This window comes from Geotrypetes seraphini, chromosome 11, assembly GCF_902459505.1.
Source record: "Geotrypetes seraphini chromosome 11, aGeoSer1.1, whole genome shotgun sequence".
Classification (NCBI taxonomy): Eukaryota; Metazoa; Chordata; class Amphibia; order Gymnophiona; family Dermophiidae; genus Geotrypetes; species Geotrypetes seraphini.
Window position 1 is genome coordinate 97,548,332 of NC_047094.1, and position 23,454 is coordinate 97,571,785.

Consider the following 23,454-nt stretch of genomic DNA (forward strand, 5'->3'; position numbering starts at 1 on the left):
AGTTCAGAATTTTTATAGACCTCAATCATATCTCACTTTAGCCATCTCTTCTGCAAGCTGGAGTCCTAACCTCATTAACCTTTTCACGAGTGTTAATCATTTTGGTCATTCTTCTCTGTACCCTTTTGCAGTTTCACTATATGTATTTTGAGATGTGATAACCAGAATTGCACATAATATTCAAAGTCTGGTGTCTCTGTGAAGTAGTGGGGAGTATATGACGCAGTGGTTAAAGCTACAGCCTCAGCACCCTGGTGTTGTGTGTTCAAACCCACGCTGCCCCTTGTGACCCTGGGCAAGTCACTTAATCCCCCCATTGCCCCAGGTACATTAGATAGCTTGTGAGCCCACCGAGATAGACAGGGAAAAATGCTTGAGTACCTGAATAAATTCATGTAAACCATTCTGGGCTCCCTTGGGATTACAGTATAGAAAATTGAATGATGAATAAATAAATAGTACATTATAATATTCTTTGTTTTATTCTCTATTCCTTTCCTCATAATTCCCAAAATTCAGTTGCTTTTTTAGCTGCTGCTGCACACTAAACAGTTTTCAACGTATCATCTACAGTGATATCTAGATCTTTCTCCTTTGTGGCGATTCCTATCATGGAACCCAGCATCATATAGCTATAATTAGGGTTCCAGTGCAACAGGAATGGTATGCTGAACCTTAGGGTACTCTGTCCATTCCCATGAGCATACTGTAGAAAGATGTCAGTCACAGCTTTTGAAACTTTCTCCTTCTCCCAGGAGTCTGCGGCACCCTTCAGTTTCTCTTTTTGAAAGCAAGCATGAAAGGTGTCTTTTGAACTGCTTGATTTATTTCCTTTTCATTTTGCGATAGATTTATGGTTTTTTGCTCTAGTCATGGTCTTTATCATGAAATCAGAGATCCCTTTTGATAAGGGTCTGCTATACCTCCATAGAGAGGAGCAGATTTTAAATCTGCAGCTGGCAGGAGTATCCTTCGACCTGTTTCAGCCAGCCTGCTGAAGATTAGTGGAGCTCCAGGTCTGTTCCCCTGGTATTTGCTCACTCCTTTGACTTGGTCAGGGGCTGGATTGCAGGCTGTGTAGGTGCTAATAGCATTTTATCAGAGCACTCATGATGCTGGCTGCATTTCATATCTTCCCCCCCCTTCCCCCCTTTTTCGTGAGAGGTCTGGGGGTTTCAGGGGCAGTCTGTGGAGGTCTGACCGGCAGCCTGAAGATCCCAGTGAATTGGCTGAGTGACTGGAAGCAGAGGGCTTCTCCTAAAACAGCTATACCTGAGAGGAACTGAAGCAGGCAGCAGCAGCACCATTTCCCCAGCACATGGTCTGTGAGTAAGGCTGTGACAGACCAAATGCTGTTTTTAACTGTTTCTACAGCTAGGTACTTGGTCCCCCGCCCCTAAAATCCTGTTGTTTTTTTTTAAGATTTTGGTCAGCCCTGAGGTGATTTAAGTTGTTTTTTAGTACTAAAATTCACCAGCAGTGGCCATCTTGGATAGTCCTGATTTTTTTTCTACGTTCTCAGACTTCTCCAAAACACCTCATTTTGCTTCCAAAGTGCCAGTTCTCTGACTCTAATACCCCTATATCATGCCTTGTTTGTGAAGGATGGGTGGCAGAAGAGCACCCTTGCACCATATGTTATTTTGAACAAAGCGGGGAAGTTGGAATTTCAATTTTACTCCCATGTGGTCTCTGGGGCATGGCACATAGCTTTTGAGCCCTGGAACAGCAACACGGTGCACCAAACTGGAGCAGAGGCTCCGGAGTCAAAGAAAAGGCGTAATCTGCTCTGGCATGGCCAAAATATGCAATTTAGATCCACTCAAGAACTACCCTCAATGCATGCCTCTAAGAATCCTCAGAGTGCTGCTTCTATGGGAGTTCCTTCCTGACTCTGATTGTCAGGGATTCAGGGGACAAAAATTCAGTCTTAATCCCCTTATCTCAAAGTGAGGCCTCCCTGATGAGAGATTTGGCCTCCTATGTTGAGGATCAGGGAAAAGTCTTGGCCGCAGACTCAGGAGAGGATCCTTCAATATAGTTGCTGTTCAAGTCTTTGGCCCTGCCAGATATTATTACTGAGTTTCTTTGTGAGCTCAAGATTGATCTGCCTCAGCACAAATCATCTCCGTTCTCTTTTGAGTGGGGTCTAATCTCAGCTCACTCCTTTCCATGACACCCAGACATTATTAGATTCTTCAAAGGAGCCTTGAGGCTCAGGCCACCTATCCACGATCTCTTTCCTTCCTGCAATCTCAGCATTGTGTTGGAGGGTCTTCAGAGGGTCCAGTATGAGCCTTTGGAGGAAGCTTCTCTCATATAATTTCCTCAGAATTGCAGGCTTTGTCATGCAGGGAACCATTTCTGAGGATCACGGAAATGGGAGTGACCTTGCATACAGTATCTTCCTTTTTGCCAAAGGTTGTTTCAGCATTTCACATCAACCAGGAAGTCAGGCTACCAGCTTTTCATCTTACAGGTTCTAAGAAGAAACACAAGACTTTAAAGCTGCTGGACATCTGCAGAGTTCTCTTGCAGTGACTAATGATTTTCATCTTTATCCTAACCAAAGAGTCAACCCGAAGCAGACCAGTCTCCAAGGCCACAATTTCCTGGTGGATTCGGACAGTAATCTCTTCCACCTACATTATCTGCGACAAACAACTGCTGGTGTCATTGAAAGCACATTTGACCAGAGGTATAGCCTCTTTTTTGGGTGGCATTAAGGGTGATACCTCAGGAGGAGATATGTAAATCTGTGACATGGTCTTCCCTACATACCTTCTGTAGAGTGGATGTGGCAGCGCAATAGGATTCCGCTTTTGGATCCTCAGTACTGAAAGCAGGCTTATCTCTCTCACCTGGAACTTCAGGGACTGCTTAGGTACATCTCTAATGTCCAGCTTACCATTCCTATTGCACTGGAAAAAGAAATTAGGTTCTTACCTTGATACTATCTTTTCTAGTAGCTAGGAATAGTATGTTGAACCCCACCCCCACCCTGTCCAATAATTTCTAATTTGTTTGCTTCTGCCTTATGCTTCATAGTTCTCTCCAAAACTAAAATTTCTCTGACAGTCAGACTGTGGGTTCAGAATCATTTTGTATTAGGGGCATTCAATAATTTATCTAGGAAAGAAAAGAGCATTCAAGAAATTTTTGTTTTATTTTTCAATATAGTCCCATGATAGAACCATGCATGTCATCCACTTTTTCTGCAATGACTTCAACCCCTTTGAAAAGAATTATGTTTGACTTTCAAACCAGGACGTCACTGGTTCCTTGACGTCTTCAACACTTGAAAACTGCTGTTCACAGAGAGATTTCTTCAAAACTCGGAACATGAAATCTGAGGAAGCCAAGTCAGGACTGTAGGTTGGATGGGTCAGCTGCTGAAACCCACATTCTCGGATGGCAGCCTGTGATTGGTGAGACTATGGTAGAGGATTGGGGAGATGGTAGATATGGGAGAGGATTGGGGAGATTATGGTAGAGGAAATGATACAATGGATATAGGTATCTGACAGCAGTGAGTGGGAGTTAAGAAGCAGCACGCCTGCTGTGAGTTTTCTTCATCTTTTCTCTTTGATTGACTCCTGCAAAGCAATCATTGTGTTTGTGTAACTCTCCCCATTTATGGTTGTCATGTGTGGCATGATCTTCCAGAAGCAAAAGTCCTTCATCATTCCAGAAGACAGTTGTCATGACTTTGCCTGCGCATTTTTCTGTCTTTAACTTTTTTGGGGTGGGGCATGACTTATGCTTCCACTGCATTGACTCCATTTTGGACTCAGGATATCTGTGATAGACCCAAGCCTCATCTCTAATCACTAAACGATGAAAAAAATTTGCTTGGTCTTCACAGAGCATCTCCAAGTTCTCCTGACAGCACTGGAGCCTTTTGGCCTTCTGACATTGTGTCAGCAGTCTTGGAACCCATTTTGCACTAACCTTGGACATTCCCAACTTTTCAAAAATTATTTTCCAAACTATACCAAACAAGATGCTCATTTCTTCCGCTATTTGAGAAACCTTAATTTGTCTGTCTGACAAAATTAAATCCTTTACTTTCTTGTACATTTCTGTGGAAGTTGCTTTCACAGGCCGTCCAGTGTGAGAATCATCTTCAATGGACTCTCTACACCACTTAAACTGCTTGCTCCAAAATTTTACTTTGTAGGATGATGGGGCAAACTCACCATAAACTGCAATCATGCATTCATGGATCTCCTTTGGCTTTCCCCCTTCTTTTGTGAGAAATTTTATCACTGAACGTTGCTCCAAATATAGCAGTTTCTTACTTGATTCGCACTAGGACTCTCCTGACATCCTGTATCTTGGCATGTTAGACTTGCACTGAGTACTGTGCATGAGTAATCTTGAGACTTGTCACAACATGTTTGCTACTTTCTTTCACACTCAATTAGATAAATTATTGAATGCCCCTCATAAATAGAATTTAAAGAGATACTTGAGCTCCACTGATATTCAAGTTGGGTTTTTTTATGTGTTTTACTGTTCAGTGGTAATGTTCGTTCATTCATTTATACATTGCAGTTTTATTATTCACTGTTATAACATTATATGAGCAGTTCAGAACCTTGGTTTCGGGGAGTTCCCTGTGTCCCTTCTTCTCCTATTTTTTTAACCTAGAGCTCTTGCATGCTTTGGAATGAACTGAAGGGGGCAGCAGATTTCCTGGGAGAAGGAGGAGGTTTCAAAAGCTGTAATTGACATCTTTCTGCAGTATGCTCTTGAGAATCGACAGAGTACCCTAAGGTTCAGCATATTATTCTTGGAAGGAGGGTTCTTGGGTGGGCAGACTTGTTGGGCCGTCGGCCCTTTTCTGTCGTCATACTCTATGTTTCTAAGTTAAGAACCTAACCTCTTTTTTTTTCTTCCTAATGTGCATCACTTTGTACTTGTCCATATTAAATTTCATCTCCCATTTGGACACCCAGACTTCCAAGGTCCTGCAATTTCAAGCAGTCTGTATGCAATTTAAAAAGTTGCTATAGTTTTCTTGTCATCTGCAAATTTTATCTCCTCACTCATCATTCCCATTTTCAGATAATTTATAAATATGTTAAAAATATGTCACTACTCACCTTCCTGCATTGAGAGAGTTTGCCATTTCCCATCTTTTACCTAGCTCCCAATCCATAACTGAACATTGCTTACTATCCTGTGGCTTTTTAATTTTCTCGGAAGTCTCCCATGAGGGACTTTATCAGATGCTATAGATGCAGATGCTATGCCTGTCTTTCTCTTCTTCCCTCCAAACCAAACCTTCCCAGCAGAAACCTGATGGAGACTGAGAACCACAGATTTGTTGGTTTCAGTCTGTATAGTATCTACTATCAGTAAGCATTTCTAGAACAAAATAATGTATATCCCCTTATTGAAAAGAGGGCAAAGAAACAGCTGATAACCAAACCATTAGACAGTTCCTCAAGTAATAACCAAAACTAATCCAGCAATCTGCATGTATTTATAGTTTATCCCTGCTGAGCTCTCACCATGAAGGGGATGGCAGAGGCCACCATGGAGAAAGTGCTCCATTGTGGAGTTGTGTTTCACAGACTAAATGATGTTCAGGGCAGAGACAGATATTTCATTGACTTTGTGTTTCCCCATAAAGAAGAGTTCTTCCACTCAATACCATACTTGAAGAGCCCTGGTTGGGCACTCTATGTTCCACATTCTAGTATGTGGCCCTTGGGCTTTGTGATCCTAGCAGTGAGATATGTCTTAGGACTTAAAGAAGGCATATTCCGTTTTGGTCACAAAACTTAAAAATAACCTTATTGGGTTAGATTAATGGTCATCTAGCCCAGTGTCCTGCTTCCAACAGTGGCCAATCCAGGTCATAAAAACCTAGCTGAATCTCAAATAGAAGTAAGGTTCCATACAACCAATTCAGGAGAGGAACTTTTCCAACCCCTTTTTTTTAAACCCAGATATGTTAGCCAATGTAACCATATCCGCCTGCAATGAGTTCCAGAGCTTAACTATTCATTGAGTGACAAAATAGTTCTTCCTATTTGTTTTAAAGGTGTTACCAGTAATTTCATTGAGTGTCTCCTAGTTTTTGTACTTTTCACTAGTGTTTTCATTGAGTGTCTCCTAGTCTTTCTACTTTTCTCCATTCTAAACCACTCTGTCATATCCTCTCTCAGCTATCTCTTTTCTGAGATGGAGCCCTAACTTCGGTAGCCTTTCCTGAACCGGAAATGGTTTTCAAGGATGATGAGGCGAAGGAACTGAAAGAAATCTTGGTGAATCTGGAAGATGTTCTAAGCCAAATTGACAAGTTAAAAAGTGATAAATCACTTGGACCGGATGGCATACATCCCAGGGTACTGAAAGAACTCAAACATGAACTTGCTGACCTGCTGTTAGTGATCTTTTCTATATAAAACCTGTCGCTAAAATTGTCTGTAGTACTTGAAGATTAAGAATGTTATAATGCCTCTGTATTGCTCACCTGGAGTATTGCATTCAGTTCTAGTCTCCTTATCTCAAGAAAGATGTAGCAGCACTAGAAAAGGTTCAAAGAAGAGCGGCCAAGATGATAAAGGGGATGGAACTCCTCTCGTATGAGGAAAGACTAAAGAGATGGCTCTTCAGCTTAGAAAAGAGACTGCTGAGGGGAGATATGATTGAAAATCCTGAGTGGAGTAGAACGGGTACAAGTGGATCGATTTTTCACTCTGTCAAACAATACAAAGATTAGGGGACACTCGATGGTACAGGGAAATATTTTTAAAACTAATAAGAGGAAATTTTTTTTCACTCAGAGAATAGTTAAGCTTTGGAACGCATTGCCAGAGGTTGTAGTAAGAGCGGATAGCGTAGCTGTTTTTAAGAAAGGTTTGGACAATTTCCTGGAGAAAAAGTCCATAGTCTGATATTGAGAGAGACATAGAGGAAGCCACTGCTTGCCCTGGATCGGTAGCATGAAATGTTGCTATTCTTTGGGTTTTGGGCAGGTACTAGGGACCTGGATTGGCCACCATGAGAATGGGATACTGGGCATGATGGACAATTGGTCTGACCCCTTAAGGCTATTCTTGTGTTCTTATCATTTTGGTTGTCTGTCCTTTGAAACTTTTCTAATTTCACTATATCCTTTTTTGAGATACAGCAACCAGAATTGCACACAGTACTCAAGTTGAGGTTGCACTATTGAGCAATATAGAGGCATTATAATTGTCTTATTTTCCATTTTCTTCTTAATAATATCTAGCATCCTGTTTGCTTTTATGGGCACCGCCAAACACTGGGAAGAAGATTTTAGCAGTTCATGGGTTCTGTTTTCAGTTCCAGGCATTGCTGTTCATTCTGGCAGTGGTGCCTTGTACCTTCTTGGAAGTGACGTTAGTTTTGGCTGCCGTGCTTCATGATGAGGCCATTTGGATGCACTTGTATTTTGGATGTCTGACTTATCAGAATGGAGTGAACAGTAGAAGGCTGTTGTACAGCCATTCAGATGGTTCAATTGTTGCAGAAATTTGGTTGTGTTGTTGACTTCACAATAGTTTGGAGCCATCAAAGCACATGAAATACTTGGATGCCAGCTTTGGTTCTTAGAAGTGGAATGTGTTCCTAATCAAGTATAAAGTGTTCAATTTTTGGGACCGATGGTAAGGTCAGTTTGGTAGAAGAGCGCCTTGTATGTATGATTATATATATTGGGGTCCATGGCAGCAACAATTGATTTGATTTCATGGTCCTGAGCTTAAGGCCATTCCAGAGGTCTGTTCTGCAGCATTAGCTTAGTTATAGATCTAGGAGATCCTTCTTCGGTGGACACTGATGGCCAGGACCAGATTGGCTTAATAGCTATATCTCCAGTCTTTGCCTAGAAAAAGGTATTGTTGTGTCTTGCTGGGTTGTGACAATGGTGTATACCAATGTTCTGGAGATAATTTATTAAACACTGACATATAAAACCATGAAAATTCAATTAAAAAGTACAATGGTAAAAAATACTGTGATGAAAATCCAACCGGACCCACATCACAGTATTTTTTACCATTGTACTTTTTTAATTGAATTTTCATGGTTTTATATGTCAGTGTTTAATAAACATCTGTATCCACAGTTTTTGTTTTCATCGGTGGATTGTTTTCACTGTGGATCATTGGGTCTCCCCATTTTTCTTTGTAATGGTGTATACCAGCCTTATCAGCTAGGAATTCCATTGTTAAAACTGGGTTCATGGAGAGATGGATGATGGCCCATGCCAGTTGGTTGAGGATTACATGAAAGATTGGGCCATTCAGATGACATTGCAGGACTTCAATCAGAAGGCTATAAATTTAAAAAGTCAATCTTTTAGCTCGTGCCATGGTGGTCACATATATCAGAAAGCAAAAAGCTATATGCAGTTTAGCAGTGGCTTCAGGCCTTTCAGCAACTTGCATAATAGGATTTTAGAATATCCAAATGGACTTCCTAGTCAGTACTAGTGCTATTCGATTCATGATTTGAATCAATTTGTTTTTTTCTTAAAAAAAAAAAATCACTCACCAGTTCAGGCACCGGGGGGTGTATGTGCGCGCAGACTATAAGGGGTTGCTCCCGGGGTCGGCATCCAAACTTCTTCCCCTTCCAGCAGCAGCAGCCTTCACCCAGCATCGGGCCTTCTTTGCTGGGTCCTGCCTTCACAGAAACAGGAATTAGGCAGGACCAGCAGAAAGTAAGGCCCAACGCTGACAGAGCAGCAAGTTGTGAAGGCTGCCGGTGATAAGAGAGAGAAGTACTCATTGGGGGAGAGGGGGCATAGAGAAAAGCTGCATCTGATTGAGGGGAGGGAGGGGTAAGGAAGAAAGCCATCCAATTGGAGGGGAGAGAGAAGGAAGAAAAGAGAGAATGATGCCAGACCATGGGGAAAGGAGGGTGGGAAAGGAAGGAGGTGAGATATCAGAGAATGGAGGGGGAGTGGGAGATGAAAGGGAAGGAGAGGAAAGAGATTCCAGAGCATGAGGAGAGGAAAGGGAAGGAGAGGGGAGAGATGCCAGGGAATGGGGGGAGAGAAGGGAAGCAGAGGGGAGAGGTATCAGAGCATAGGAAGGAAGGAGAGGAGATGCCAGATCATTGAGAAGAGAAGGAGGGAAAGGAAGGAAGGAGAGGAGATGCCAGAGCATGGAGGGGGAGGGAGAGATGGAAGGGAAGGATAGGAGAAAGATGCCAGGGCATGGGGGAAAGGAAGGGAAAGAGACAGATGCCAGACCATAAGGTTGGGATGGGCTGGAAGAAAGGGAAGAGAGAGAGAGAGGATGTTGGCCATATAGGGTGGATGGGGTGCTGGAGAGAAGGGAGAGATATAATGCACTGGGGGCTGGGGCTGGAGCTGGAGGGGAAAGGAGAAACGGTGCTGGACCCTTGGGGGAGTGTCAAACCTACAGAGAGGAGAAGGGAGGTACAGAGATTGAAGATGGATGGTGAGCATGGAGAAAGAAGAAAATGTCAAAATGGGCAGAGGACCCTGGTGAGCGAGTTAACAGAAGACAAAGAGAAATCAGAGCCTGGGACCAATATGATTTGAATAATAAAATTACCAGACAACAAAAGGTAGAAAAATAATTTTATTTTCTATTTTGTGATTACAATACGTCAGATTTGAAATGTGTATCCTGCCAGAGATGGTGTTAAGACAACGAACATGAACTAGGACCTAATAGTGTTTTTGTTTTGTTTACACATGACAGTGCTAGTGCGGGATTGGAGAGGGCAAAGGGGGGTGGGCTGGGTGAAGAGGCTGCAAAATAAACCCCACCAATTAATTTTAAAGCTATATGATAAAAAGCAAATCGAGGAAAAATTGAATGGAAAATGTTTTTTTTTTTAATGGACAGCTCTAGTCAGCACTTTCTGGGTCATTGGAGGAGAAATTAGGAGGAGTGTGTGGCGCAGTGGTGGAGCTACAGCCTTAGCACCTTGGGTATGTGGGTTCAAACCCCCGCGCTGCTCCTTATGACCCTGGACAAGTCACTCAGTCCTCCATAGCCCCAGGTACGTTAGATAGATTGTGAGCCCACCTGGGACAGATAGGGAAAAATGCTTGAGTACCTGATTGTAAAACCGCTTAGATAGCCTTGAAAGGCGGTATATAAAAACCTAATAAACTTGAAACTTCTTGCTTTTCTGTGTATATTGGAGGGGAGAATTGTGATATCCTCTCAGCTTTTTGGTAGAGAAGGGAATGGGGGCTGGCAGGCCTAGAGGTGTTGGATGTAGCTGTGACTCCTGAGACAGGTTTTGTATGTCTGGCCTCCATAGAGCAGCTTCTGGTTTGAGTATGATTGTGGATGATGTCACATCAGAAGTTAATTATTCTGGTGGAACCAAATTGGTACAGGAGGCTGTGATATGTGGTCTTAGTCAGGCTCAAAGCAGGGAAGATATTGAGGATTCTATTTGAGGGGCTACACCTTGATAAGAGCCAGCTGCAATGAAGACCCCCCTCTCCCTTATGGCTTTGGAAATCTCAGTGCAACAACTATTGCACTACAGTGGAAGCTCTTCACTTCATTAGCTAGACCAGAAAGTGGAGAAAATTAAAGGCCTGGTATGGGAAGCATGGAATTCTTTTATTTCAGGCCACAGCGCCCTATATTTTGGCTTTCATACAGTGCGGGGGGATGTTTGGAGCACCATGGGGGCACCCTTTAATTATTCTACCTGAATTTTGGGCCATCCTTAAAGGGGTCCTACTCCTCTTATCCCTGATCTAAGACTGTATTATTAATCTGGTGCCTTTTGTGCTTGGTTTTTCTTTGTTTGAGCTTAGGTGGCTTTTGGTTTGGTTGGACATCTCTGCAGTGGTTTACTGAGGCAGGAGGTTTTTTCTGCCTGTTTGATTCTCATTTAAGGTGGTGGTGGTGTTTTCATGGTAATCATGTGTTATTATTGTTGTGTTTGAGTGAGTGAATTATGGAGAGAATTTTAGAGGTTGATTTTTTTTTTTTTTAAACCTGCACAGGGTTCTTTTTTTAACCTGCACAGAGTTCTTATGCATTTAACTTGAAATCAACAGTAGGTTTGGAGGTCTCACAAACTTTTTGCTCTCTTTAGGGGTCCAAAGAAGGGGAAGCCCACAACTCAGCTATAGTGGGGTGGCTCAAGGGTTACATTTGTTGACCTACTGTATGTTCTTTATACCCAAAGGACTCTGGGTGTAGAGGCTCAAACAGTATCTCCCACAGAGACTTGTAAAGCATATACTTAGCACTTGTGTTCAAAGCTTTATGAGGTGTAAGTTCCCATCAGAAAGAGTGTGGCCTTTCAGACAGCCATGCTCAAAACATGTGTTCTGCATTCTCACCCAGTGTGAGGGGTGCTTTGTATTACATACATCTGGACTGGTCTGGATGACAATAATTATCTTTTCTTATGGCTCATCATGTTTGGTGATCTCTTTGATCTGACTTTTGTTGCTGGTGATTGTTCATTTGAGCCCTGTAGGCTACACTGGTGGTTTCAGTGAGAGCCATGTGACCTTACCCCCTGCTCTGTATGGGAGTTGTTGAGGGAGGTGTACTAATTCTATCTCTGAAACTATTCCTAAAGCTTCAGAAGCCATAAACGTGATGGAGCACTGGATGACAACCTTTAGGCTCAAACTTAATTCAGAAAAGACAAATTTCTTTGTTGCTTCGCCACATCTGCTTGACACCAAATCACCACTATGTATCAATAATCTTAATTACCCTATCCAACCTACCATAAAGATACTAGGTGTAACTTTGGATCAGTGCCTAACCATGAGAGACCAGGTGGACTCCATGATCAGAAAGGGATTTTTCACTCTCTGGAAACTCAGATCCATTAAAGCTTATTTTGATACAGCGGCATTCAGAACCCTAGTTCAACCCCTCGTACTGAGTCTACTTGACTACTGTAACATCGCCTATTTAGCAATTTCCCAAAAGAACATGCAGCGTTTACAATTGATGCAAAATGCAGCGGTCAAACTGATCTTTGGGCTGAGGAAGTTTGACCACGTGACACCCTACTACCGGCAGCTGCATTGGCTGCTAATGGAGGCGCGCGTAAAGTTTAAATTTGCCTACTTCTGCTTCAAAGCACTACACGGACTTGCCCCTAAATATATAACTGACCTTTTCGTCTTCTCAGCCAACAGACACAAGAGAAGCTCACATTCCAACTTCGTTTCCCCCCCAGTGAAAGGTTATAAACTGAAAAAACAACATGAACATCTTCTCTCGCACCAAGCAGCATCATGGGGTAAAGACCTAGAACAATTGCTTTCGCCCACTACTTATGAGGAATTTAGGAAACGTCTGAAAACACACCTGTTCCTAAAGTATCTAGACAACTGATCCTCTCTTCTCTCTCCCCTCTATAGCGATTAACTTGTTCTATTGATCACTCTCTCCTCAAACATGGATTTCCTGTCCTATTAACCCTCTTTCTTCCTCCCCTCTTAAAGTCAATCAATTAGTACCTTTGCTTAATCTTTGTAAACCGCATAGAACTTCATAGTATTGCGGTATATAAGCTGTTATTATTATTATTATTAATAATGAAGAGCAGTTTGGTTGCATGGTGCCATATCGAGGGCAGGTCTTACAAGCATGCATTCTTTGTCTCCATCTGGTGGCAGGCAGGTGAAGTAAAAGGCTGCTTTGTTTACCTCATTGGAATAACTACAAAACGGCATTGTATCTTCCAAAACAGAGAATATTTGTTTATTGTTAGTATAAAAAATTTACAGTATTACAGCAGCAAAGACATATTGGAAAAAAATATATTGTCAGTTCAGAATATGCAATGGAGAGAAGAATTTGCACCCATATGCTTAGCAGGGAGCTAGCAGTTCCCCGTAGCATAAGTAAGTGAATCTCTCTGGCTTTACCTAGAATGCACGTGATTTTTATACAGATAAATTCTTCCTTTGTTCCAAAAAAGTCCATCCCCGAATTCTGGATATGTAATTCCCTATTGGTACATAAAAATAATGTAAATCTAACTCCTCCCTTCCGTCCACGCCTCTCTCACCTCCACACCCCCCCCCTCAGTAAAGGGGGGCCTTGCAGAAACAGAGAACTTGGTGAACTTTCTTTCCCAAGCGCTGAGATCACTTTATCACTTTGTAGATGCTAATTAGTGGTTTTACAATTCTGTGCATATTCAGGATGGTGTCCTTGTAAGATGAAAAGTTGGCAAAGGTGACCTTTCAACAATCCAACTGTCTGGTTCCCATAGCTTGGTTCAGAGACAGAGAGCAAATGTTTTGGTACCAAGATCTTTCATCTCGTTACACCCACATGAGCAGGGCTCCTTGCTCATTATAAAGGTTTTATGGCTTTCTAGGGTGTCTGGCATAAGTCATACAGCACTGATAACAGTTCAGCAGAACCTTGGAGGGATATCTTCCCAGCAGGGAATGGAAACAAGAACATCATTGTTAGCATTGCAAAGGCTGAAGATGATTACAGACAGCAAGGTACAGGCTGGGCCTGGCTATGGGAAAATATGTCTGTAGTGTCCAGCATAGTGTCCAGCATACACAAGTGAAAATATAGGTCTGTAGAGTCCAATTGAATCATCCGTATGTCCAGGTTATACGTGTCACAGGTATAACCCGTGCACCCAGATTTGCCTATAGAACTTAAGGAAAGAAATTATCCTTGTAATTTTTATCATGCATCGTCACTTCTATCTTATCCTATTTATTAACATTTACTTTGTAGATTATGACCTGCAGGTAGCCATTACTGAAGCCTTATGCAGGATGACATCAGAAAAGCAAAGAGGAGATCTGGCAAGTCAGTGGTTTCCCATGGAATTTGTGATAAATGCATTTAAAGGAATCAAAGACTCTGACTTTGAAACGGTAAATCAAATGCACCGAATATAACCAAGGGAATGTAAAACAGTTTGCTCCTGTTAAATTATAATTTTAAATTTATTTCACCTTCCTCAGTCCTGTTTCTGTGATAGCCGTCATAGTGAGCTAACATTTTTTGTTAATCTTGCATTAAAATGGAAAGTTCTGGCAACTCTTCAGTACCCTGCTTGTAGACAGAAGCCTTGTTTTGTAGTACGTATGTAGTTTTTCTTTCACTGGGAGCGGAATATTGTAACCAGTGAGCCCAAATCCCACTGCTAGAAATAGGAGACTGGACATCTTAGTCTACATCTTCTGGATAGTTGCACCAGGTATCTTTTATAACACATTTTTTTCTCTCTCTTAATAGGACTGTAGGAAGTTTCTTAACCAGGTGAATGGCATGCTTGGGGGAAAAAGAAGGTAATAATGTAATGTCTTTGAAGAAAAGCTTTTATTCGGTGATAGGTGGTCTAGTTCTATGGAACAATATAAAGCAGAGGCTAAAAGCTTGGTCTATGCGTACAATATTTGGAAAATAATAGCTCTCTTGCAAACCTTTAGAATTACAATATTAGATCAATATGTATCACTGTGAAGAAAAACTCTAAAATGAATCATTTTGTATGAATTAGCACTAAGAAAGCTTTTCTGATATTTTTTTCCTAGAGTTTTCACATATCCTTGTCTCTCAGTGTTCCTTGACAAATATGAAGTAAGAATTTATTTTTTTAATATATAACTAGCAGAAGGAACAATACTGTTAGTTTGAATCCTGGTGCATTTCTAATGACAAATATCAAGACCTTGCTCCTCCTGCTCACCACCACATAGCTCTCCCTAAGTTTTAATACTAACATGGTATAATATCCACATAACGAATTAGCTCTATTCAGTGGAGCCACATACATATGTTCAAAAATTATAAATGGGGCGATAACACACATATGGACATTAGTACAGTTTGCTAAACCTCTTTGCATATAACCAAACTTAAAACTCTGAGAAGTAAATGAAATATTTTATCAAAGAAATTGTCATTTTCCAAGCTGTGGTGGTTACTGTGTCCATCAAAAATTTATAATATTAGAATTTGAAATATTTGCATATATATTTTACTGTCTTAATATCTTTGTTTTAAAATATCAGTTAACCTATCAGCTTGCTTTGATGTCTGAAAATATTTTGAGGATCTTTATGACAAGTTGATTGTGTTATTTAACTGTATAATAGCTGCAGATGCCATCTGATGAAAAATTGGAAGAATTCTGGATTGACTTTAATATTGGTAGCCAAAGTATTTCTTTCTACGTTGCAGCAGATGATGGTGATGTATGTCATGAATTCTACTTCTTATATTTATTATTTATTTACAAAAATTCTTTCCCACCTAAAACCTAAGTGGGTTACAGCGGAACATACATATAAACAGTCAAACAAAAAACAGTATCATCCCTCTCTTCTATTATCATTAACTCAACAGTAGAACTCATGCACAAACAGATGTGTTTTAAGCAATCGCCTGAATTGCTCACTTTTTTTACATAGTCGTAATCTACCCGGCAATGAGTTCCACAGTCTTGAGCCTTCCACTGAGAATGCAGCTTAGCTTGAATCTACTAACAATTGCATTACTGTTTCTAGTGCAGTGTGTCTAGTGGTCCTGAAACGCATAGGAAGCGGTACACTTTTTTGTTTGTGGGGGACCCAAAAACTCCACCCCAGACCCCTCCCCCATAATAGTATTAAGTGTAGCATAATTTTTTCCATTCATTTTTCATATATACACAATATAATCTTAATAACACATAATGGTTAACCACAAAATTAAACTACACAAAGCACACTGTACGCTTCTCAGCATTCATTCCTACCAGAACACCTGGCCTTGGTCACACATGTAGAACACAGATAACCCTATGCAAATACAGGACTACAAACTAAAAGTACTAATATCTACTATAATAAAACCCTAAGCGCTCATGCGCACTAAGGGTTTCGTGATCCCTGCCGCTGTGATTTCTGGTCAGTGGCCGAATTCTATTTTAGAACACGGCAGCAGGGAGCACTCCGGCGACTCCCCTCCTCCTACCCTCACTCACCAACCGCTGCTGCATTAGGAAGCACAGGCAAGCTTTCTCCCTGCCGGGATGAGCTAGGTCCCCTGAGACACGAGCACCTGCAGGAGGAGGCCCCCACCATCGCCCGCCAACACCTTCCCGGTCTCCTGAGCCACGTCCTGGCCCCCCCCCCTTCCGATTGCCGGCTGCGGTAGCCACCGCTGCGTTTGGGGTGAAATTGCCCAGGGTGAAATTTGCCGCACGCGCCCTATCTTCTGACGTTTTCAGGCTTCTGGCGCATGCAGGCATGTCAACAGCGGTGGCGAAGGAGGGTGTCGTGCAAAAGGGTAAGGGAGCCAGCCAGAAACAAACATGCTGCTGCACAGAGAAGTGGGGTGGGGGGTGAGGAGGGAAATGCTGTTGTTGCTGCTGCTGCTGCAGCACAAGGAAATGGAGGGGGAATGTAGAAATGCTGCTGCATAGGGAAGTGGGGGGAGGAGGAAATTTCTGCTGCTACACAGGGAAGTGGGGTGGGGAGGGGAGGGAAATGCTGCTGCTGCTGCACAGGGAAATGGAGGGGGAGGGAGTGCTGCAGCAGCACAGGGAAGTGGGGTGGGGGGAGGGAAATGCTGCTGGACAGGGAAATGGAGGGGGAGGGAATGTAGGAATGCTGCTACTGTAAAGAAAAGTGGGGGGAGGAGGGAAATGCTGCTGCTGTATAGGGAAGGGTGAGAGGGAAATGCTGCTGCTGCTGCACAGAGAAGTTGGGGTGGGGGAGAGGGAAAGAGGGCCAGGGAACAAACTTGCTTTGCTTTGGGGGAGGGGTGTGCTGGGGGGCAGGGAGCAATCTTGGTTTGCTTTAGGGGGGAGACAGAAGGGAGCCACAGAGAAAGACAAAGAAAGGCAAGCAGGGGGCCACAGAGAGAGACAGAAAGACAGACAGGCAGCGCATCAGAACGAAAGACAGCGGGAAGGGAGAAAGACAGACAGACAAAGGTGGCCAGGGAGAGAGACAGACAGAAAGAAAGACAGACAGCGGGAGGGAGAGAGACAGAAAGAAAGGAAGAAAGAGACAGGGGCAGGGAGAGAAACAGAAAGACAGACAGACATATATTCTAGCACCCATTAATGTAACGGGCTTAAACACTAGTATACAAATAAAACCCCAAGATGCAAGACTCTGCATGCAGTACAACCCAAGAGAAATAGAAACAAATACATTTCATCCTGAACAAAGCAAAATATAGACAGCAGATATAAATTATCAAAACTGACACATTTCAATCACTAAATTGAAAATATAATCATTTCCCCTACCTTTATTGTCTGGCGATTTTTATTTTTCTAACCATCTTTATCCAGGGCCTTCTTATCCATTTGCTGTTTTTTCTCTTCTTCACTTTCTGCTCTACATCCATCTTTAGTATTAACTTTTAACATTCAACTTTCTTCCATTTTTCTGTTTTCTTCTCAAAATCTATCTACTTTTCCATGTCTTCCCTTCCCATCTATCCATGTGTACCATTTCCTCCCTCTTTCTTCTCCCCTATTCCCATCTATCCATAAAAAGCATTTCTTGATCCAGCAAACCGGGGAGATCAATTAAAAATGGTGTCAGGAGCGAACGCCTGAGAGGGGGCTCCGCTATTGAGCCACTTCTAGTCTGCTGTGTAATTCTCCCCTACCTTGGAATGGGGAAGAGAAAGGGAGTGACCAGCATAGTCCCTCCGGCGGTGCTGGCAACCCAACAGCGGATGGTCCAGGCGACTATAGCAGAGGCGTTCTCCCGCTCAGGCGCGTCTGTGGTTACAACTTTGGGGGGAAGCCTGGAGATCTGCAGGTAAAAGGGGCATCTTTGATGGTGCTGCTTCAACCCAGAAGCACACTGGTGGTGCGAGAGTTGGAAGCTTCGTTCCTGAGGATGGAATCATCCTTTTCCGGCTTGGGAGGGAGCCCAGCTCAGGCCCTAGTGGAGGAGGGCGAGCTTGGAGAGAAGATCATTTTTCACACACCGGGTCAGAGGTGAGAGGTGCTTTGGGAGGGGTCAGCTTGCAGTTTGGAGCATTGGAGAGACCCGCAAAAATTGACTTGGAGGCACTATGGTAAGCTATATCGGTTATAAATGCTAACCTTAAAGTATTTATTACTACTTTATCCACTGACTATGAAATAGTCTTTTCTAAGGTTGAGCAGCAAGGAGTAGATATTGCTCAAACGAAAGAGAATTTAGGGAAACAAGGAGATAAAACTCTCTGAAATAGAACAAACAAAATTTGGCTTATTAAAAGAAAGAACTTAATATGGCTAGGAAAATGGAGAGTTTTGAAAACCAGTTGAGGAAGAATAATTTGAGACTTTTGAACTTTCCTAAATCTCCAGTCATCTCTCCTATGGAGATGGTTAGAAAATATTTCAGGGAAATATTGTTTATCCCACTGGATAATTTACCTCCGATAGTAAGAGTTAATTAGTTGCAGTTAAAAGGTTCTGTGGAGGCTTCTACTCCTAATGAGATTCAAGGAGATAAAGGGGAGATTTAGATTTGACAATCTTTTTAGAAAGTTCACTGGAGGTGGTAACTGAGAGAAGAACTCTATTAGTTACTTTAGCATTGGAAAATGACCGTGATTATGTTATGCGTTTGTATTTCCGTCACTTGAATGATCAGTTTTTTGGGGCCAAAATTTGTGTATTTCCTGATATGGCTCAAAAATCCCAGAAGCGGAGAAAGGAGTTCTTGGCATTAAGGCCAAGAATCCTGGCTTCGGGTGGAATATTCTTGTTAAGATTTCCTGTAAAATGTTTTATTATCAAACAACACTGTTTTATTTATTATAAACAACAATGTTTATTTATTATAAACAACAATGTTTTATTATCATACAACACTATCAAAACAAGAGTTACTTATTTTTTGAACCTAAACAGTGTTAGAATTTATTGAATTGAGAGGAGGAGGAGCACTTGTGGCCGATAATGTTTAGCTTGCTATACCAGCTGTAGGTAACCCAAAGCTATGCCGCTTTCTCATTAATTTGTTTATTCTATTTGAATTTCCTGTTGATCTCCTTTAATATTGTGGACTAAATATTTAATAGTTTTTCCTGATTTTATGAGTTGTTATGTTATTATGAGTTGTTATATGAGTTATTATGTTATATTGATCTATTCAAGCTGTATGTATTCCGCTTGATTGTAATTAGAAAATTGCAAAAAAAAGAATTTCATCTTATATCTTCCACTGCTGTGTGCCATCTCCTCCCTCTATCTCCCCTTCCCTTCCATCCCTCTGCACCATCTCATCCCTCTCTTGTGGTCAGACATCTGTCTTCCCCTTCCCTCTCCAATGGTTTGGCATCTTTCTCCTCTCCTTCCCATAGCCTGGAATTTCTCTCCTCTCCCATGGTCTGGCATCTCTCTCTCCTTCCCTCTCTCTTCCCATAGTCTAATATCTATTTCCTTTTCTCCTCTACTTCCTGCAGTCTGGCATATCTCTCTCCCCCCTCCTTCCCTTCCATTCCGTGGACTGTCATATCTCTCTCTCCTTCCCATTCCAGTGCTCTGACATCTCTCTCTTTCCTTCTTCTATCACCCTTCTCTGAAATCTGACATATCTCCCTTGTTTAGGTCAACTCTCTTCCCTCCCAGTGTAACATTTCTTCTTCCTTCCTCTCCACCACTATCATGCCCAACAATTCTCCTTCTTTCTTCCTTTCCCCATGTATACCATCTTGCTTTCCCTCCAACTCCATACACCTTGTGTTCAACAATTCTCTTTTCTTTAGCGTCCCTCCAGACTGGCACAGAAACAAATGGTTCTTTGTCAAGCTCTCCAGACCGGTATAGGCTTCACTGATGAGTAATAGCTCATCATGACCAGCAGGTGGAGACTGAGACCATACTCTTGGTTATAGTACATAAGAGCTGACCCTTTCACTATCCATCAGTCTTCTCTCAGTCTCCAAGCAGGTGGATTGGTGAGCTGTACCCATCTCCCCTTGTTTAGGGCTGTTTAAATTTGTTTAGGGCTCCTTGTCTCCATTCTGGTGCCGGACTGAGCTCGGAAGGGTCTTTTTGGGGGTCTGTCTTACCTCAGGGGTGTCACACCCAGCGGATCTTGTGCTGGATCCCTCCCCCCCTTCCTCCACCTCCCCAAAATTTTGTAGAGGTGCTTCAGCTGTAAGCCTTGCAACCAATACAGGCAAGGCATATAGCTGTGAGAGCCAGTGGAGCCAGTTCTGTGAAAAAAAAAAAATCCTGAGGCAGTGCCGGTCTGATGATGTCGGCCATGGCTGCACAGAGCATCCAGCCCCTCGGACTGCACATTCCTGCGCTGACTGAAGAACCGAGGTGCTTTGGCGTTGACACCCATGGCCATCGGGTCCATGACCAATTGACCCCAAGTCTGCACAATCAAATTATTGGCTGTGGGACCAAGACACCACTCTCTGGGATCTAGCACGTGCCGACTGAGGAAGTCTGCCTAGACATTATCCACTCCTATGTGGGAAACTGAGATGTCCAGAAGATGAGTCTCTGCTCAGGCCATGAGCAGAGCCACCTCCTGTGCCACCAAGCCAACTCCTGGTTCTCCCCTGACGATTGACATAGCCACCGCCGTGGCATTGTCTGAGAGAACCTGAATAGACTTGCCTTTCAACAAGGTCTGGAATGCCAGCAACACCAGACGAATGGCTCTGGTCTCCAGAACATTGATTGACCAAGACGCTTCCTCCAGTGACCGAGTGACCAAGATACTGAGCTCCCCAACCGAGGAGACTGGCGTCTGTGATAAGAACTTGGCGAGTCTGGGATCTTCTGGAAGCACTGGATGCAGGCAGGTATACGTACACTAGATGATGTTTTATCAAATGGGAAAATGCTTGATTTTTCACAATTGCAACAATCTTTTGGCATTGCAAAGTCTCAAATTTACAAGTGGTTGCAGTTGAAGCAGGCCATTCAGAAGGGGTTCCCTGATTGGCGTAATCTAAAAAATCATTATAGCTTGCAGGTCCTGTGCTTCCAGATGGATTTCCTAGGGCATCAGGCCACTGAATAGTGTAAATTAATATCTGGTTATATGAATAAGAAACCAAAAACTAGTCTTAGAGACATTTAGAGCATTGAGATAAAGCAGCAAATTTCTGCTACTCAATAGCCATGAATTTGGACTTGGAGGATGAGTTGTATAGCGTCAGCATCTAGAACTTTGGACCACAATTAGACAGTTCTAAATCTAATAGATGCTGGCACTGTCATCTTGATATAGGAACACTGGATCATCTGCTGTTCTATTGTCCTTTGATACTCAATTTTTGGAAGTCGATATGGGGACAGATTAATGCAATACTTGAGTCATCAATTCCATTGACATATGAGGTAGTCATATGTGGAATGAAATTACATCTGAAGCCTTCATTGGACAGATATAAAGGTCGGCTTTTCCTTATTATGACAGGTATAGCCATGCAAATGGAATAATTGGAAGAACTGGGATCGCCTTAGCTTTACTTTTTGGTGGGCAAATTTATGCTTAAGTTATAGGTATGAGAAGATGAATGCCGATATTCTGGGGCATACTAAGAGATTCAAGTTAATTTGGGGCCCATTGACGTTGGGAGTGTAGACATTGCAAAAAACCATTGGCACTGGCCACAATTCCCCTACTACAATCACATACCATCCCTGTTTTTCAACAATGACCCTATGGACCTGCAGGGGCAGTTTTTTGTGAGAAAGAATGACCACACCCCTCTGTCTCCCATTAAAAGAAGAGGACCAAACCTCCCCCATCCACCCCCTCTTCAGTTTAGTATGTTCAGACATAGGGCAGATACTCCATATATTTCAACGTGTCAAAGAAAGGCTCAGACGATAGAAGGTCAGTTTCTAGAACTCAAGTCAGTCAGTGTAGCACAAAAGGTTTCACACTTCCACATGGAGGCCATTTGGTTGGTCATAGCGGCAGTGGCGCCAGAGGGATTTCTTGCCTCCCTCGATCTGAAGGAGGCCTATCTTAACATTCCCATCTTCCCGGCCCACAGGAGGTACTTGCAATTTCATGTGCTGCAATAGCATTACCAGTTATCTACTCTCCCCTTCGTCCTGGCCACAGCAACTTGCACCTTACTAAGATGATGGTGGTGGCAACACATCTCTGCAAAGCTGGGATTCAGGTGCATTCCTATTTGGATGATTGGCTCATCAGAACTCCATCCAAGAAAGAAGGCGAACTGATGAATTTGGGTAGTGTAACTCCTCCAAAACTTGGACTGGAGAGTCAGCTGGAACCAATTCAACACCTGTAGTACCTGGGAGTCTTGTTCGATATGACCTTGGACCAAGTGTTTCTTCCAGAACCACGCAGACTTGAAACTCCAGAAGCAGATTTTGGAACTGCTACAGAGGCCAACTCCCAAGGCATGGCATTATCTGCAGGTCTTGGGGTTGATGGTGGCAACCATAGAGGTGTTTGCTTGGGCCAGAGCTCACATGAGACCCCTCCAAGACTCTTTCTCCTCTCTCGCTGGTCCCCTCAATTGGACCCACTACAACAACCACTCCCCTGGCTACCTACAGCAAAGAGAAGTCTGTGGTGGTTGCTGAAATCAGCTGTCCTTTCCAAGGGCATACCTTTTAACATCTCCTCCTGGGCGATCCTAACAACCGATGCCAGCCTTTACATTTGGGGGTGTTGGACGACTCAGCAGAAGTGGTACATAAATCATCGAAATCAAAGCCATTTGCCTAGCGCTTCAGGCACTAGAGAAGTCTCTGGAAGGCAAGGCAGTCATGCTTCTTAAACAATGCAACAGTGGTAGCGTATGTAAATGGGCAAGGAGGCACCAGAAGCACCATGTTGTGCCTAGAAGCTCAACTCCTCTTCCGTTGGGCAGAATCCCACTTGCAGGGTCTCTTGGCCATGCATGTGCAGGCCGACTTTCTCAGTCGATAGACTCAACCCGGGGGAATGATCACTATCTCCATGCCTTAATTTGGTGGTGGGGATCTGCACAGATGGATATGATGGCCTCGGCAGTGAACGCCAAAATGCCTCATTTTTACAGCCAAAGATATGAATTTGGAAATGAGGGGTTGGATGCATTAGTTCAACTGTAGCCAGAGACAGAGCTCTTATATGTGTTTCCCCTGTGGCCCATGATAGGTTGAGTCATTTGCAGGGTTGTGAGCTATCCAGGATTAGTGGTCCTAGTGGCCCCTGATGACCTCACAGACTAGGTATACAGACCTGGTTTGAATTCAGAGGGACGAAGGCCTGAGACTGTCAGTCCAAGTGGTGGCCTCGCAGACTATGGTATACAGACCTGGTCCAAATCTAGAGGGACGAAGGCCTGAGACTGTCAGTCCAAGTGGATCTTCTCATTCTTGAACCAGTTCCTAACGAGAATCTGGAATGCTTTGGGCTTACAGTATGGCTCTTGAGTGGGCGGACCTAACGAGCAAAAGTTATTCAGATGTGGTCATCACCATGTTGCTCAGAGCTAAAAAGCCATCAACTGTGAAAGCCTA

At 42.9% G+C, this 23,454-nt stretch overlaps 1 protein-coding gene across 1 annotated transcript in view; it reads left to right on the forward strand.

The window, feature by feature from the left end:
• SYCP2 (synaptonemal complex protein 2) overlaps positions 1-23,454 on the forward strand; it is a 406,987-nt gene that overhangs the window by 83,302 nt on the left and 300,231 nt on the right. Inside the window, exons 6-9 of the mRNA XM_033914513.1 lie at positions 13,725-13,867; positions 14,232-14,284; positions 14,531-14,576; positions 15,095-15,193. Of these exons, the coding sequence (XP_033770404.1) occupies positions 13,725-13,867; positions 14,232-14,284; positions 14,531-14,576; positions 15,095-15,193 (341 nt within the window). The remainder of the gene's footprint in view (positions 1-13,724; positions 13,868-14,231; positions 14,285-14,530; positions 14,577-15,094; positions 15,194-23,454) is intronic.